The following is an 18473-nucleotide window of genomic DNA, read 5'->3' on the forward strand; positions in this document are numbered from 1 at the left end:
CTTTCTGGCACTAGTTGATTAAAAAAAAAAAAAAAAAAAAAGTTTTCCACCGGAGTACCCCTTTAACCCCTTAACGACGCAGGACGTATATTTACGTCCTGCGCCGGCTCCCGTGATATGAAGCGGGATCGCGCCGCGATCCCGCAACATATCGCTTGGGTCCCGGCGCTAATCAACGGCCGGGACCCGCGGCTAATACCACACATCGCCGATCGCGGCGATGTGCAGTATTAACCCTTTAGAAGCGGCGGTCAAAGCTGACCGCCGCTTCTAAAGTGAAACTGAAAGTATCCTGGCTGCTCAGTCGGGCTGTTCGGGACCGCCACGGTGAAATCGCGCCGTCCCGAACAGCTGATCGGACACCGGGAGGGCCCTTACCTGCCTCCCCGGTGTCCGATCGGCGAATGACTGCTCCGTGCCTGAGATCCAGGCAGGAGCAGTCAAGCGCCGATAATGCTGATCACAGGCGTGTTAATACACGCCAGTGATCAGCATAGGAGATCAGTGTGTGCAGTGTTATAGGTCCCTATGAGACCTATAACACTGCAAAAAAAAAAGTAAAAAAAAAGTGTTAATAAAGGTCATTTAACCCCTTCCCTAATAAAAGTTTGAATCAACCCCCTTTTCCCATAAAAAAAATAAAACAGTGTAAAAAAATAAAAATAAACATATGTGGTATCGCCGCGTGCGTAAATGTCCGAACTATAAAAATATATCATTAATTAAGCCGTACGGTCAATGGCGTACGCGCAAAAAAATTCCAAAGTCCAAAAAAGCGTATTTTGGTAACTTTTTATAACATTAAAAAATGAATAAAAAGTGATCAAAAAGTCAGATCAAAACAAAAAAGCAAAGCAAAAAATGATTCCTCATACCGCCCCGTACGTGGAAAAATAAAAAAGTTATAGGGGTCAGAAGATGACATTTTTAAACTTATAAATTTTCCTGCATGTAGTTTTGATTTTTTCCAGAAGTGCGACAAAATCAAACCTATATAAGTAGGGTATCATTTTAACCGTATGGACCTACAGAATAATGATAAGGTGTAATTTTTACCGAAATATGCACTGCGTAGAAACGGAAGCCCCCAAAAGTTACAAAATGGCGTTTTTTTTTCGATTTTGTCGCACAATGATTTTTTTTTCCGTTTCGCCGTGCATTTTTGGGTAAAATGACTAATGTCACTGCAAAGTAGAATTGGCGACGCAAAAAATAAGCAATAATATGGATTTTTAGGTGGAAAATTGAAAGGGTTATGATTTTTAAAAGGAGGAAAAAACGAAAGTGCAAAAACGGAAAAACCCTGAGTCCTTAAGGGGTTAAATAACTTCAGATAGTAGTCACACCCAGAACATAGGAACAGCTGGAGGCACACTTTTTTGAAATCCTACTGGCACTGTAATGTAACGGAGGCGTTTTAGATGTTGAAACCATTCAGCATCTATAACCATTGTAGAAGACCATGCCAAATAGAACATTAAAGGGGTACTCCAGGAAAAAACTATTTTTTTTATATCAACTGGCTCCAGAAAGTTAAACAGATTTGTAAATTACTTCCATTAAAAAAATCTTAATCCTTTCAATAATTATCAGCTGCTGAAGTTGAGTTGTTGTTTTGGCAACAGTGCTCTCTGCTGACATCTCTGCTTGTCTCGGGAACTGCACAGAGTAGAAGAGGTTTGCTATGGGGATTTGCTTCTAAACTGGGTGGTTCCCGAGACACGTGTCATCAGAGAGCACTTAGACAGAAAAGAATAACTCAAAGGGGTATTCCAGGCAAAACCTTTTTATATATATATCAACTGGCTCCGGAAAGTTAAACAGATTTGTAAATTACTTCTATTAAAAAATCTTAATCCTTCCAATAGTTATTAGCTTCTGAAGTTTTCTGTCTAACTGCTCAATGATGAGGTCATGTCCCGGGAGCTGTGCATGATGGGAGAATATCCCCATAGGAACTGCACAGCTCCCAGAACGTGAGTCATCAGAGAGCAGTTAGACAGAAAACAGCAACTCAACTTCAGAAGCTAATAACTATTGGAAGGATTAAGATTTTTTAATAGAAGTAATTTACAAATCTGTTTAACTTTCCGAAGCCAGTTGATATATAAAAAAAAGTTTTGGCCTGGAATACCCCTTTAACTTCAGCAGCTCATAAGTACTGAAAGGATTAAGATTTTTTTAATAGAAGTCATTTACAAATCTGTTTAACTTTCTGGAGCCAGTTGATATATATATAAAAAGTTTTTTCCAGGATAACCCCTTTAAAGAAGCACTCCGGGTTTATATATTGTTTTTGCCCATATCATGCACTCTCACCCTCACTAGTCCTAAATAGTGTTGAGCGGCATAGGCCATATATTCGCAAATATTCGCGTTTATTTTCGCATATGCAAAAATTCACATATGCGAAAATTAGCATATTCAAATTTTCGTATATGCGAAAATTCGCACACCAGTCTCACACAGTAGTATTAGAGCCTTCTTTACACCACACAAGCTGGAAGCAGAGAGGGATGATCACTGTGATGTGTACTGTAAGAAAAAAAAAAAAAAATTAAAAAAAAAAAATATTCGTAATTACGAATATATAGTGCTATATTCGCGAATATTCGCGAATTCGCGAATATGCTATATTCGCGAATAAAATTCGTATTGCGAATATTCGCGAGCAACACTAGTCCTAAAAAGCCATTCGTTTTATTAGGACGCAGCTGCATCTATGTGTTTCATTACTGTAACTGGGTCATGTGATCAGAAGTCTGGCTCTCCAAATCCAGTACTGAATCTGGGCTTCCTGCAGACTACAGGATAGCCTGTCATGCTTCTTTAAAGGGGTCCTCCCCTGGAAAACATTATTTTTTTTTTTTAAATCAACTGGTGCCAGAAAGTTAAACAGATTTGTACATTACTTCTATTAGAAAAAATCTTAATCCTTCCAGTACTTATCAGCTGCTATATGTTCCACAGGAAGTTATTTTCTTTTTTGAATGTCTTTTCTGTCTGACCACAGTGCTCTCTTCTGACACACTTGCTCCTACTCTGGACAGTTCCTGACATGGACAGAGGTGTCAGCAGAGAACACTGTGGTCAGTGTCATATAGAAGCTGATAAGTACTGGAAGGAGGTTTATCTTTAACAAATCTGTTTAACTTTCTAGCACCAGTAGATTTAAAAAATTTTTTTTCCAGTGGAGTATTCCTTTAAGACTAAAGAAACAGCACCACTCCCGTCCACAGGTTGTGTCTGGTATTGCAGCTCATCTCCATTGAAGTGAATGAGACTGAGCCGCAGTGCTACACACAACCTGTGGACGGGAGTGGCGCTGTTTTTGAAGCTTTTTTCTAATACTGTAGAATCCTTTTAACCCCTTCACGACGAGCGACGTACATGTACGGCGCCGCGAAGTGTCACTTGACGCGCGGCGACGTACATGTACGTTGCGGGGTTCCGGGAGCGCCGCGTCACCGGTAGCGGTGATCGGACCGGGATGACTGTTGTTATCTAACAGCAGGCATCCCGGCACATCGCCGAGGGGGGTCCTGAGACCCCCCCATAACCGCGATGCGCGCAAATCGCAGGTCAATTCAGACCTGCGATCTGCACGATTCCGGGTCATACGGGTCACTGGTGACCCGGTGACCCGGAAAATAAGAGGGATCGGGGGTGTCCGAGACACCCTCGATCCCCCTAAAGGGATAGGAGTTTGGTGGCAAGGGTGCCACCCCTCCTATCCCTGCTATTGGTCGGCCGAGCGACCGACCGATAGCAGACCGGGGGAGGGGGGGTTAAAGTTCGGTTCCCCCGCTTTGCCCACCTATCGGTGTCCGGGCAAAACGGGGGAACCGTACAGGGATGATCGGCGCCGAAGGTCCCTACCTGGATCCCGGATCCCGGAGCGCGATCCTCCATGCGGGGATCCCCCACGTGCGGCGGCGGCTTCCGGGTCCTGCTAGGTGAGTTGTTGCCTAGCAACATCCGGAGGGCCACAGTTTACAGTGGTCTCTAAACCGTGGCCCTCCAGATGTTGCAAAACTACAACTCCCAGCATGCCCAGACAGCTGTTTGCTGTGTGGGCATGCTGGGACTTGTAGTTTTGCAATATTTAGAGGGGTTCAGGTTGTAGACCACTAAGTGGTCTCAAACTGTAGCCCTCCAGATGTTGCAAAACTACAACTCTCAGCATGCCCAGACAGCAGTTTGCTGTCTGGGCATGCTGAGAGTTGTAGTTTTGCAACATCTGGAGGGCCACAGTTTTGAGACCACTGGACAGTGATTTACAACTTGAACCCCTCTAAATCTTGCAAAACTACAACTCCCAGCATTCAGGAACAGCTTAAGGCTGTCTTGGCATGCTGGGAGTTGTACTTGCGTGCCTCCAGCCATTGCATAACTACATCTCCCAGCATGCCCTTCCGCAATCAGTACATGCTGGGAGTTGTAGTTTTGCAACAGCTGGAGGCACACTGGTTGGAAAATACTGAGTTAGGTCATAGAACCTAACTCAAGGTTTTCCAGCCAGTGTGCCTCCAGCTGTTGCAAAACTACAACTCCCAGCATGCATGGTCTGTCAGTGCATGCTGGGAGTTGTAGTTTTGACCCCCCCCCCCCCGCTCCCGTGTGAATGTACAGGCTACATTCACACTGGCGGCAGATTACAGTGAGTTCCCCGCTACAAATTTGAGCTGCGGGAAATTTTTCGCCACAGCTCGAAACTCCTAGCGGGAGACTCAGTGTAATCTGCCGCCAGTGTGAATGTAACCTAAAAACACTACACTAACAGAGGCACCCTGTTTGGGAATCACTGGCATAGAATACCCCTATGTCCACCCCTATGCAAGTCCCTAATTCAGGCCTCAAATGCGCATGGCGCTCTCTCACTTCGGAGCCCTGTCGTATTTCAAGGCAAAATAATAGGGTCACATATGGGGTATCGCCGTACTCGGGAGAAATTGCCTAACAAATTTTGGGGGGCTTTTTCTCCTTTTACTCCTTATGAAAAGGAACAGTTGTGGTCTACACCAGCATGTTAGTGTAAAAAAATAAACATTTTTACACTAACATGCTGGTGTTGCCCTATACTTTTCATTTTCACAAGAGGTAAAAGGGAAAAACGCCCCCCAAAATTTGTAATGCAATTTCTCCCGAGTACGGAGATACCCCATATGTGGGCGTAAAGTGCTCTGGTGGCGCACAACAAGGCCCAGAAGGAAGAGTGCGCCATGTACATTTGAGGTGATTTGCACAGGGGTGGCTGATTGTTACAGCGGTTCTGACAAACGCAAAAAAAACAAAACCCCACATGTGACCCCATTTTGGAAACTACACCCCTCAAGGAATGTAATAAGGGGTGCAGCGAGAATTTACACCCCACAGGTGTCTGACGGATCTTTGGAACAGTGGTCCGTGAAAATGAAAAATTTTGCACAGCCCACTGTTCCAAAGATCTGTCAGACACCAGTGGGGGGGGGGGGGGGGTAAATGCTCACTGTACCCCTCATTATATTCTGTGAGGGGTCTAGTTTCCAAAATGTTATGCCATGTGGGGATTATTTTGCTGCTCTGGCACCATAGGGGCTTCCTAAATGCGACAAGCCCCCCGAGCAAAATTTGCTCTCAAAAAGCCAAATATGACGCCTTCTCTTCTGAGCATTGTAGTTCGCCCGTAGTGCACTTCAGGTCCACTTATGGGGTACCTCCATACTCAGAATAGATGGGGTTACAAATTTTGGGGGGTCTTTTCTGCTTTTAACCCTTTAAAAATTTGAAATTTGGGGGAAAACCAACATTTTAGTGAAATTTTTTTTTTTTACATATGCAAAAGTCGTGAAACACCTGTGGGGTATTAAGGCTCACTTTATTCCTTGTTATGTTCCTCAAGGGGTCTAGTTTCCAAAATGGTATGCCATGTGTTTTTTTTTGCTGTTCTGGCACCATAGGGGCTTCCTAAATGCGACATGCCCCCCAAAAACAATTTCAGAAAAACGTACTCTCTAAAATCCCCTTGTCGCTCCTTCGCTTCTGAGCCCTCTACTGCGCCCGCCGAACACTTTACATAGACATATGAGGTATGTGCTTACTCGAGACAAATGGGCTACAAACATAAGTATAAATTTTCTCCTTTTACCCCTTGTAAAAATTCAAAAACTGGGTCTACAAGAACATGCGAGTGTAAAAAATGAAGATTTTGAATTTTCTCCTTCACTTTGCTGCTTTTCCTGTGAAACACCTAAAGGGTTAAAACATTTACTGAATGTCATTTTGAATACTTTGGGGGGTGAAGTTTTTATAATGGGGTCATTTATGGGGTATTTCTAATATGAAGACCCTTCAAATCCAGTTCAAACCTGAACTGGTCCCTGAAAAATTGCGAGTTTGAAAATTTTGTGAAAAATTGGAAAATTGCTACTGAACTGTGAAGCCCTCTGATGTCTTCCAAAAGTAAAAACTCGTTAATTTTATGATGCAAACATAAAGTAGACATATTGTATATGTGAATCCAAAAAAAAATTATTTGGAATATCCATTTCCTTACAAGCAGAGAGCTTCAAAGTTAGAAAAATGCAAAATTTTACATTTTTTCATCAAATTTTGGGATTTTTCACCAAGAAAGGATGCAAGATACCACAAAAATTTACCACTATGTTAAAGTAGAATATGTCACGAAAAAACAATCTCGGAATCAGAATGATAACTAAAAGCATTCCAGAGTTATTAATGTTTAAAGTGACAGTGGTCAGATTTGCAAAAAAGGGCTTCGTCCTAGAGGTGAAAATGGGCTCCGTCCTTAAGGGGTTAATAGACCAGTAGATAACATTGTTATGTTGTTGTTGCAGTTAGAGATGAGCGAACTTACAGTAAATTCGATTCGTCACGAACTTCTCGGCTCGGCAGTTGATGACTTTTCCTGCATAAATTAGTTCAGCTTTCAGGTGCTCCGGTTGGCTGGAAAAGGTGGATACAGTCCTAGGAAAGAGTCTCCTAGGACTGTATCCACCTTTTCCAGCCCACCGGAGCACCTGAAGGCTGAACTAATTTACGCAGGAAAAGTCATCAACTGCTGAGCCGAGAAGTTCGTGACGAATCGAATTTACTGTAAGTTCGCTCATCTCTAGTTTCAGTGAATGTAACACGTTCCGGAACCTTTTCTTGTATGACCTTGACCTTGTTGTTGTGCTGCTCACTTACAGGCCGCTATATCCGGACAAACCTAAATATGCCGCTCAGTTTGCCGCAGAGGAGCGGGGGATGTAGGGACTACGAGAAGGACGTGCCGATCACTGTTTTTGGCTGCACGCAAGCAAAGCTTGTCGGTGAGTTTTATGGGTTTATTTTATAGAAATTAGATGCACCATGGATATATACCGTAAGTAACACGCAATTACAGAACATGCGCATTTATAATTTATGGCCTATCAGCCAATACATTTGTACTACTCCGTCAGCAGTTTCAAAACTACAACTCCCAGCATGCCCGGACAGCCTTCGGCTGTCCGGGCATGCTGGGAGTTGTAGTTTTGAAACAGCTGGAGGCACCCTGGTTGGGAAACACTGCTGCTGGTGCTAAAGTAGTGGGTTCACATTGTGTGCAGTTTTGATTAGTTTTTTCATTCAAACTGCGTTGTTTTTTTTGTATTTTTTCGAGAAATATTGCCACGAGGAGAAAGTTAAAGGGGTTATCCAGGAAAAAACTTTTTTTTTAAATATATATATAAACTGGCTCCAGAAAGTTAAACAGATTTGTAAATTACTTAAATTAAAAAATCTTAATCCTTTCAGTACTTATGAGCTTCTGAAGTTAAGGTTGTTCTTTTCTGTCTAAGTGCTCTCTGATGACACGTGTCTCGGGAAGCGCCCAGTTTAGAAGAGGTTTGCTAAGGGGATTTGCTTCTAAACTGGGCGGTTCCCGAGACAGGTGTCTTCAGAGAGCACTTAGACAGAAAAGAACAACCTTAACTTCAGAAGCTCATAATTACTGGAAGGATTAAGATTTTTTAATAGAAGTAATTTACAAATCTGTTTAACTTTCTGGAGCCAGTTGAAATACATATATACATATATAAGTTTTTTTCCCTGGAATACCCCTTTAATTGACCTATAATCACAAAAAAAGGTGTTTTCCGAAGATTTCAAGTCTTTAGGATGCGTTTACACATTGATTTTTTTTTATTGTATTTTCCCCATGTTTTTACTGCTTTATTGCTGTTTTTGCAGCAATTTTCCAAAATCTCTAAATAAAGAAAAAAAAGAAAAATGTTTACAGTAATTGACAGTTGTAGTAACATAACACTATTTTTGCCTGCGATTTTGGGAAAGTCCCAGCAAAAATAGATGATAAAACACAGCAAGAAAAGCACAACGTGTGAAGAAAGCCTCAGAGAAGGCGTATAACTACTATATATCCGGATCCCATAGAGAGAGCAGCAGCAGTATACAGATAGAGCTGGAGGAGAGGTATATAACTACTATATATCCCCATCCCATAGAGAGAGCAGCAGCAGTATACAGATAGAGCTGGTGAAGAGGTGTATAACTAATATATATCCTGATGCCATGGAGATAGTAGAAGTAGTATACAGATAGAGCTGGAGGAGAGATGTATAACTACTATATATCCTGATCCCATTGAGATATCCGCAGCAGTATACAGATAGAGCTGGATAGAAGGTGTATGACTACTATATATCCTGATCCCATAGAGATAGCAGCAGTATACAGATGGAGTTGGAGTAGGCGTATAACTACTATATATCCTGATCCCATAGAGATAGTAGCAGCAGTATACAGATAGAGCTGGAGGAGAGATGTATAACTACTATATATCCTGATCCCAAAGCGAAATCAGCAGCAGTATACAGATAGAGCTGGATAGGAGGGATATAACTACTATATATCCTGATTCCATAGAGATAGTAGCAGCAGTATACAGATAGAGCTGGAGAGGAGGGGTATAACTACCATATATCCTGATCCCATAGAGATAGCAGCAGTATACAGATAGAGCTGGAGAGAAGGGGCATAACTACCGTATATCCTGATTCCATAGAGATAGCAGCAGTATACAGATAGAGATGGAGAGAGGTGTATAACTATTATATATGCTGGCCCCACAGAGATAGTAGCAGCAGCATACAGATAGAGCTGGAGGAGAGATGTATAACTACTATATATCCTGATCCCATAGATAGCAGCAGCAGTATACAGAAATAGCTGGATAGGAGGGGTATAACTACTATATGTCCTGATCCCATGGAGATAGCAGCAGTATACAGATAGAGCTGGATAGAAGGTGTATGACTACTATATATCCTGATCCCATCGAGATAGCGGCAGTATAGAGAGAGCGCTGGAGGGAGGTGTATAACTATTCTATATCCTGATCCCATGGAGATAGAAGCAGCAGTATACAGATAGAGCTGTGTAGGAGTTTTCTGACTACTGTATATCCTGGTCCCATAGAGAGAGCAGCAGCAGTATACAGATAGAGCTGGATGGGGAGGGGTCTGTGAGCTAGTAGGAGTGGTGCGCACACATTACCTCTACATGATTTCATTGAGCATGTTATAGAGATGTATTTTTGGGGGGTTAATCATCTATCTGACGGTGATTCTCTGCATTACAGGAGAAGCTTTGCTGGAGAGTAACACTTCTGTAGATTTTGTATATTGTTCCCCATCGTTGCGCTGTGTCCAAACTGCACAAAACATCCTGAAAGGTGAGTAACTCCTGGACCACCACAGCCCCCTCCTGGTACCTGCCGCCATCTACCGCTCTGTGGTGTCAGTCACAATGATTGACAGGTAGGTGGAGCCACCTCTTGTCAATGTCATGGCACCACTACTGCACCTAACCTATCTTCTTTCTACATGCAATCTATGGCACATATTAAAGGGGTTATCCAGGGAAAAAAACTTTTTCATATATATCAACTGGCTCCAGAAAGATAAACAGATTTGTAAACTACGTCTATTAAAACATCTTAGTCCTTTCAGTACTTATGAGCTTCTGAAGTTGAGTTGTTCTTTTCTGTCTAAGTGCTCTCTGATGACACCTGTCTCGGGAACCGCCCAGTTTAGAAGAGGTTTGCTATGGGGATTTTCTTCTAAACTGGGCGGTTCCCGAGACAGGTGTCATCAGAGAGGATTTAGACAGAAAAGAACAACCTTAACTTCAGAAGCTCATAAGTACTGAAAGGATTAAGATTTTTTAATAGAAGTAATTTACAAATCTGTTTAACTTTCTGGAGCCATTATATATATATATATATATATATATATATATATATATATATATACATATATATATATATATAACGTTTTTTTCCTGGATAACCCCTTTCATTTTGCTAAAGGCTATAGATTAAATAGGCACTTTCATTAAAACTAATTGTCACGATGCCGGCTGGCAGGTAGTGGACCCTCTGTGCCAGAGAGGGATTGGCGTGGACCGTGCTAGTGGACCGGTTCTAAGCCACTACTGGTTTTCACCAGAGCCCGCCGCAAAGCGGGATGGTCTTGCTGCGGCGGTAGTGACCAGGTCGTATCCACTAGCAACGGCTCACCTCTCTGGCTGCTGAAGATAGGCGCGGTACAAGGGAGTAGGCAGAAGCAAGGTCGGACGTAGCAGAAGGTCGGGGCAGGCAGCAAGGATCGTAGTCAGGGGCAACGGCAGAAGGTCTGGAAACACTGGCAAGGAACACACAAGGAACGCTTTCACTGGCACTAAGGCAACAAGATCCGGCAAGGGAGTGCAAGGGAAGTGAGGTAATATAGGGAAGTGCACAGGTGAAAACCCTAATTGGAACCACTGCGCCAATCAGCGGCGCAGTGGCCCTTTAAATCGCAGAGACCCGGCGCGCGCGCGCCCTAGGGAGCGGGGCCGCGCGCGCCGGGACAGAACAGACGGGGAGCGGGTCAGGTAGGGGAGCCGGGGTGCGCATCGCGAGCGGGCGCTACCCGCATCGCGAATCGCATCCCGGCTGGCAGCAGGATCGCAGCGCCCCGGGTCAGAGGACGTGACCGGAGCGCTGCAGCGAAGGGGGTGAAGCGAGCGCTCCGGGGAGGAGCGGGGACCCGGAGCGCTCGGCGTAACAGTACCCCCCCCCTTGGGTCTCCCCCTCTTCTTGGAGCCTGAGAACCTGAGGAGCAGACTTTTGTCAAGGATGTTGTCCTCAGGTTCCCAGGATCTCTCTTCAGGACCACAACCCTCCCAATCTACTAAAAAAAAATTCTTTCCTCTGACCTTTTTGGCAGCCAAAATTTCCTTGACCGAGAAGACGTCCGAGGAGCCGGAAACAGGAGTGAGAGGAACAGATTTGGGAGAAAAACGGTTGAGGATGAGTGGTTTGAGAAGAGAGACGTGAAAGGCATTAGGGATACGAAGAGAAGGAGGAAGAAGAAGTTTATAAGAGACAGGATTAATTTGACACAAAATTTTGAAAGGACCAAGATAGCGTGGTCCCAACTTGTAGCTAGGGACACGGAAGCGGACATATTTAGCGGAGAGCCATACCTTGTCTCCAGGGGAAAAAACGGGAGGAGCTCTTCTTTTCTTATCCGCGAACCTCTTCATGCGTGAAGAAGCCTGTAAGAGAGAATTTTGGGTCTCTCTCCATATAATGGAAAGGTCACGAGAAATTTCATCCACAGCGGGCAGACCAGAGGGCAAGGGGGTAGGGAGGGGGGGAAGAGGGTGACGGCCGTACACCACGAAAAATGGGGATTTGGAGGAAGATTCAGAGACCCTGAAGTTATACGAAAATTCGGCCCATGGAAGGAGATCTGCCCAGTCATCCTGGCGGGAGGAAACAAAATGTCGCAAATAATCACCCAGGATCTGGTTAATTCTTTCTACTTGTCCATTGGACTGGGGATGATATGCAGAGGAAAAATTTAATTTAATCTTGAGTTGTTTACAGAGAGCCCTCCAGAATTTAGACACGAATTGGACCCCTCTATCCGAGACAATCTGCGTAGGCAACCCGTGAAGACGAAAAATGTGTAGAAAAAATTGTTTAGCCAACTGAGGCGCAGAAGGAAGACCAGGAAGAGGGATGAAATGTGCCATTTTGGAGAATCGATCAACGACCACCCAAATAACGGTGTTGCCACGGGAAGGGGGTAAATCAGTAATAAAATCCATACCAATCAGGGACCAAGGCTGTTCGGGGACAGGCAGAGGATGAAGAAAACCAGCGGGCTTCTGGCGAGGAGTCTTATCCCGGGCACAGATAGTGCAGGCTCGCACAAAGTCCCCAACATCCGTCTCCAGAGTCGGCCACCAATAGAAGCGGGAGATGAGTTGCACAGATTTCTTGATGCCCGCATGACCTGCGAGATGGGAGGAGTGACCCCATTTGAGGATTCCGAGGCGTTGGCGTGGAGAAACAAAGGTCTTTCCTGGAGGAGTCTGCCTGATGGAGGCAGGAGAAGTGGAGATCAGGCAGTCAGGTGGAATGATGTGTTGCGGAGGGAGATCAACTTCTGAGGCATCCGAGGAACGAGAGAGAGCATCGGCCCTAATGTTCTTATCGGCAGGACGAAAGTGAATCTCAAAATTAAATCGGGCAAAGAACAGAGACCACCGGGCCTGGCGAGGATTCAGCCGTTGGGCCGACTGGAGGTAGGAGAGGTTCTTGTGGTCGGTGTAGATAATAACAGGAAATCTTGATCCCTCCAGCAGATGCCTCCATTCCTCAAGTGCTAATTTAATGGCTAGAAGCTCTCGATCCCCGATGGAGTAGTTCCTCTCCGCTGGAGAGAAGGTCCTAGAGAAAAAACCACAAGTGACAGCATGCCCGGAAGGATTTTTTTGTAGAAGGACAGCTCCAGCTCCTACTGAGGAGGCATCAACCTCCAATAGGAAGGGTTTGGAAGGGTCAGGTCTGGAGAGCACGGGAGCCGAAGAAAAGGCAGACTTGAGTCGTTTAAAGGAGTCTTCTGCTTGAGGAGGCCAGGACTTGGGATCAGCATTTTTCTTGGTTAAAGCCACGATAGGAGCCACAATGGTAGAAAAATGTGGAATAAATTGCCTGTAATAATTGGCGAACCCCAAAAAGCGTTGGATAGCACGGAGTCCGGAGGGGCGTGGCCAATTTAAGACGGCAGAGAGTTTGTCTGGATCCATCTGTAGTCCCTGGCCAGAGACCAAATATCCTAGAAAAGGAAGAGATTGGCATTCAAACAGACATTTCTCAATTTTGGCATAGAGTTGGTTGTCACGAAGTCTCTGAAGAACCATACGGACATGCTGGCGGTGTTCTTCTAGATTGGCAGAAAAAATTAGGATATCGTCCAGATATACCACAACACAGGAGTATAATAGATCACGAAAAATTTCATTGACAAAGTCTTGGAAGACGGCAGGGGCATTGCACAGTCCAAAGGGCATGACCAGATACTCAAAGTGTCCATCTCTGGTGTTAAATGCCGTTTTCCACTCGTCCCCCTCTCTGATGCGGATGAGGTTATAGGCGCCTCTTAAGTCCAATTTAGTGAAGATGTGGGCACCTTGGAGGCGATCAAAGAGTTCAGAGATGAGGGGTAAGGGGTAGCGGTTCTTAACCGTGATTTTATTAAGACCGCGGTAGTCAATGCAAGGACGAAGGGAGCCATCTTTTTTGGACACAAAGAAAAATCCGGCTCCGGCAGGAGAGGAGGATTTACGGATAAAGCCCTTTTTTAGATTCTCCTGGACGTATTCGGACATGGCAAGAGTCTCTGGGGCAGAGAGAGGATAAATTCTGCCCCGGGGTGGAGTAGTACCCGGGAGGAGGTCGATAGGGCAATCATAAGGCCTGTGAGGAGGTAGAGTCTCAGCTTGTTTTTTGCAGAAAACATCCGCGAAGTCCATATAGGCCTTAGGGAGACCGGTTACTGGAGGAACCACAGAGTCACGGCAAGGGTTACTGGGAACCGGTTTTAGACAGTTCCTGGAACAAGAGGACCCCCAACTCTTGATCTCCCCAGTGGACCAATCCAGGGTTGGGGAATGAAGTTGAAGCCAGGGAAGTCCAAGGAGAATCTCCGAGGTGCAATTAGGGAGGACCAAAAGTTCAATCCTCTCATGATGAGATCCGATGCTCATAAGAAGGGGCTCCGTGCGGAAACGTATGGTACAGTCCAATCTTTCATTATTTACGCAATTGATGTAGAGGGGTCTGGCGAGACTGGTCACTGGGATGTTGAACCTGTTGACGAGAGAGGCCAAAATAAAATTTCCTGCAGAACCAGAGTCCAAGAAGGCCACTGTAGAGAAGGAGAAGGCAGAGGCAGACATCCGCACAGGCACAGTAAGACGTGGAGAGGCAGAGTAGACATCAAGGACTGTCTCACCTTTGTGCGGAGTCAGCGTACGTCTTTCCAGGCGGGGAGGACGGATAGGACAATCCCTCAGGAAGTGTTCGGTACTAGCACAGTACAGGCAGAGGTTCTCCATACGGCGTCGTGTCCTCTCTTGAGGTGTCAGGCGAGACCGGTCGACCTGCATAGCCTCCACGGCGGGAGGCACAGGAACAGATTGCAGGGGACCAGAGGAGAGAGGAGCCGAGGAGACGAAACGCCTCGTGCGAACAGAGTCCATATCTTGGCGGAGTTCCTGACGCCTTTCAGAAAAACGCATGTCAATGCGAGTGGCTAGGTGAATAAGTTCATGTAGATTAGCAGGAATTTCTCGTGCGGCCAGAACATCTTTAATGTTGCTGGATAGGCCTTTTTTGAAGGTCGCGCAGAGGGCCTCATTATTCCAGGACAATTCTGAAGCAAGTGTACGGAATTGTACGGCATACTCGCCAACGGAAGAATTACCCTGGACCAGGTTCAACAGGGCAGTCTCAGCAGAAGAGGCTCGGGCAGGTTCCTCAAAGACACTTCGGATTTCCGAGAAGAAGGAGTGTACAGAGGCAGTGACGGGGTCATTGCGGTCCCAGAGCGGTGTGGCCCATGACAGGGCTTTTCCGGACAGAAGACTGACTACGAAAGCCACCTTAGACCTTTCAGTGGGAAACAGGTCCGACATCATCTCCAGATGCAGGGAACATTGGGAAAGGAAGCCACGGCAAAACTTAGAGTCCCCATCAAATTTATCCGGCAAGGATAAGCGTATCCCAGGAGCGGCCACTCGCTGCGGAGGAGGTGCAGGAGCTGGCGGAGGAGATGACTGCTGAAGCTGTGGTAGCAACTGTTGTAGCATAACGGTCAGTTGAGACAGCTGTTGGCCTTGTTGCGCAATCTGTTGTGACTGCTGGGCGACCACCGTGGTGAGGTCGGCGACAACTGGCAGAGGAACTTCAGCGGGATCCATGGCCGGATCTACTGTCACGATGCCGGCTGGCAGGTAGTGGACCCTCTGTGCCAGAGAGGGATTGGCGTGGACCGTGCTAGTGGACCGGTTCTAAGCCACTACTGGTTTTCACCAGAGCCCGCCGCAAAGCGGGATGGTCTTGCTGCGGCGGTAGTGACCAGGTCGTATCCACTAGCAACGGCTCACCTCTCTGGCTGCTGAAGATAGGCGCGGTACAAGGGAGTAGGCAGAAGCAAGGTCGGACGTAGCAGAAGGTCGGGGCAGGCAGCAAGGATCGTAGTCAGGGGCAACGGCAGAAGGTCTGGAAACACTGGCAAGGAACACACAAGGAACGCTTTCACTGGCACTAAGGCAACAAGATCCGGCAAGGGAGTGCAAGGGAAGTGAGGTAATATAGGGAAGTGCACAGGTGAAAACCCTAATTGGAACCACTGCGCCAATCAGCGGCGCAGTGGCCCTTTAAATCGCAGAGACCCGGCGCGCGCGCGCCCTAGGGAGCGGGGCCGCGCGCGCCGGGACAGAACAGACGGGGAGCGGGTCAGGTAGGGGAGCCGGGGTGCGCATCGCGAGCGGGCGCTACCCGCATCGCGAATCGCATCCCGGCTGGCAGCAGGATCGCAGCGCCCCGGGTCAGAGGACGTGACCGGAGCGCTGCAGCGAAGGGGGGTGAAGCGAGCGCTCCGGGGAGGAGCGGGGACCCGGAGCGCTCGGCGTAACACTAATTTTTGCTGTTGCACTCCTTATAGTAAATAAAAAAAATCTTTCTAATTTACTTTGTTTAAAAAAAAAAATGAATTTTTTTATGTTTTATTTGTGTTTAAAAAAGCTGCCACGAGGTGCCTCCCAACTTGTCCAGAGCACATTTACCACACCTATTGCACAGACTTTGGACTCCTGCTGGCCTGGTAGAAGTCCAAAATCAGGAAATGCTGAGGGGGGGGGGGGGGGTGCGCAGTCATAGCCAATCAAAGCTCATCTCACACTGAACTGCTCTGGGCTGTGTGTAGCAGGGTGAGGGAGGAAGTTCTCCCCTGTATGGCTTCAGATGATGTCACGTCTGCTGGGGAACGCCCCTTCCCAGTCTGTGAATCTGACTGAGCAGAAAATACAGAGCAATATCAAGGTAGAAAACTAACAAATAATAAAAATAATGTCAGGGGGTGGTTTATCATGATGGGGGCAGTGACCTGGGAGGATTATAACATTTAACAAGATCATGATAGGTACTCTTTAACAGGAAGTGTGCAGATTTTGAATGCAGATCTGGATGTAACTAGAGTAAAAGCATTATATTTCCTATTGTATGCTAAACTATACCTCGCCCATCCTCCAGGGCTCAAACAAGAGAACAAGGGCAAAATCCGGATCGAGCCGGGTTTATTCGAATGGACCAAGTGGGTGTCCGGCACCACCCTCCCCGCCTGGCTCACCCCGGCCGAGCTGGCTACTGCGAATCTCAGTGTTGATACAACGTACAGGTAAAAAGCATCACACACACACAGGAGATGTTATTGTTAAAAGGGTACTCCCGTTTTTTTTTTTTTTAATCAACTGGTGCCGCCAGAAAGTTAAACAGATTTGTAAATTACATCTATGAAAAAAATCTTTAATCCTTCCAGTACTTATTAGCTGCTAAATAATACAGAGGAAATGGTTTTCTTTTTGGAACACAGAGCTCTCTACTGACATCACGACCACAATGCTCTCTGTTGACATCTCTGTCCATTTTAGGAACTGTCCAGAGTTTGAGAAAATCCCCATAGCAAACATATGCTGCTCTGGACAGTTCCTAAAATGGACAGAGATGTCAGCAGAGAGCACTGTGGTCATGATGTCAGCAGAGAGCTCTGTGTTCCAAAAAGAAAAACATTTCCTCTGTAGTATTCAGCAGCTAATAAGTACAGGAAGGATTAAGATTTTTTAATAGAAGTAATTTACAAATCTGTTTAACTTTCTGGCTCCATTTGATATTTTTTTTTTTACGTTTTCCACGGGTGTAACCCTGTAATACCTATACCAGTGTTTCCCAACCTGTTGCTTTCCAGCTTTTGCAAAACTACAACTCCCATCAAGGCCTGACAGCCGAAGGCTGATACAGTGGAGGAAAAAAGGATTTGATCCCCTATCAATCGGTAACATTTTTGGCTCACAGGTGTCTTTTATACAGGTAACGAGCTGAGATTAGGAGCACTCTCTTAAACGAAACTCTCCTAATCTCAGCTTGTTACCTGTATAAAAGACATCTGTCCACAGAAGCAATCAATCATTCAGATGTTCATTGGTAAATGTCAGATGGTCATGTACTTGAGCAGGGGGACCTTGCGGGCACTGTAGGATTTCAGTCATTTACAGTGTAGGGTCTTACCAATTTTTTTATTGGTAAATATGGTCCCCGCTGCCCTGAAATCATTGACATGATCCTCCCATGTAGTTCTGGGCTGATTTCTCACCGTTATAGTTTTTGACAGGTGTCTTTTATACAGGTAAGGAGCTGAGATTAAGATTGTTCCCTTTAAGAGAGTGCTCCTAATCTCAGCTCGTTACCTGTATAAAAGACACCTGGGAGCCAGAAATGTTACCGATTGATAGGGGATCAAATCCTTTTTTCCTCCACTGTATATACTGTATACACCAGTGGTCTGTAACCTTGGGCTTCTTTAGTTGTGGTGAAATTACAACTCCCAGCATTCCAGACAGCCCCTGACTTGGGGTCGTAGTTTGGCCCCCAGGTGGAAGAGGATGTTGGCTTTGTTGACGTGTAATGTCTTTCCGCCAGACCTCACATACCGATCAGTAAACTGGTGGTGTCCGAGACGTACGAGACCTATATGAACCGCAGCTACCAAGTGACCAAGGACATTCTGGCGGAATGTAGGAGTACAGGTAAGAGGCTGCCTGTAGCCTATACAGATAGTCAAAGGGGCGGGTCTATGATCACATGTCATTATATTACTATTATATCATTAATGTCATACAGGGGGCGGGGCTGTGATCACATGTCATTATATTACTATTATATAATTAATGTTATACCGGGGGTGGGGCTGTGATCACATGCCATTATATTACTATTATATTATTTCATTGATGTCACACAGGGGGCGGGGCTGTGATCACATGTCATTATATTACTATTATATTATTTCAGTGATGTCATACAGGGGGCGGGGCTG

General features: G+C 45.7%; 1 protein-coding gene across 6 annotated transcripts in view; it reads left to right on the forward strand.

Annotated features, from left to right (window-relative positions):
• Nucleotides 1-18473, forward strand: part of UBASH3B (ubiquitin associated and SH3 domain containing B) — a 131595-nt gene that overhangs the window by 108073 nt on the left and 5049 nt on the right. For all 6 annotated transcript variants that reach the window (XM_056543058.1, XM_056543059.1, XM_056543060.1 and 3 more), the window contains exons 9-12: nt 7191-7313; nt 9623-9715; nt 16634-16778; nt 18077-18183. In XM_056543058.1, coding sequence (XP_056399033.1) covers nt 7191-7313; nt 9623-9715; nt 16634-16778; nt 18077-18183 — 468 coding nt within the window. The remainder of the gene's footprint in view (nt 1-7190; nt 7314-9622; nt 9716-16633; nt 16779-18076; nt 18184-18473) is intronic.

The sequence above is a fragment of the Hyla sarda genome, chromosome 10 (genome assembly GCF_029499605.1).
Source record: "Hyla sarda isolate aHylSar1 chromosome 10, aHylSar1.hap1, whole genome shotgun sequence".
Classification (NCBI taxonomy): Eukaryota; Metazoa; Chordata; class Amphibia; order Anura; family Hylidae; genus Hyla; species Hyla sarda.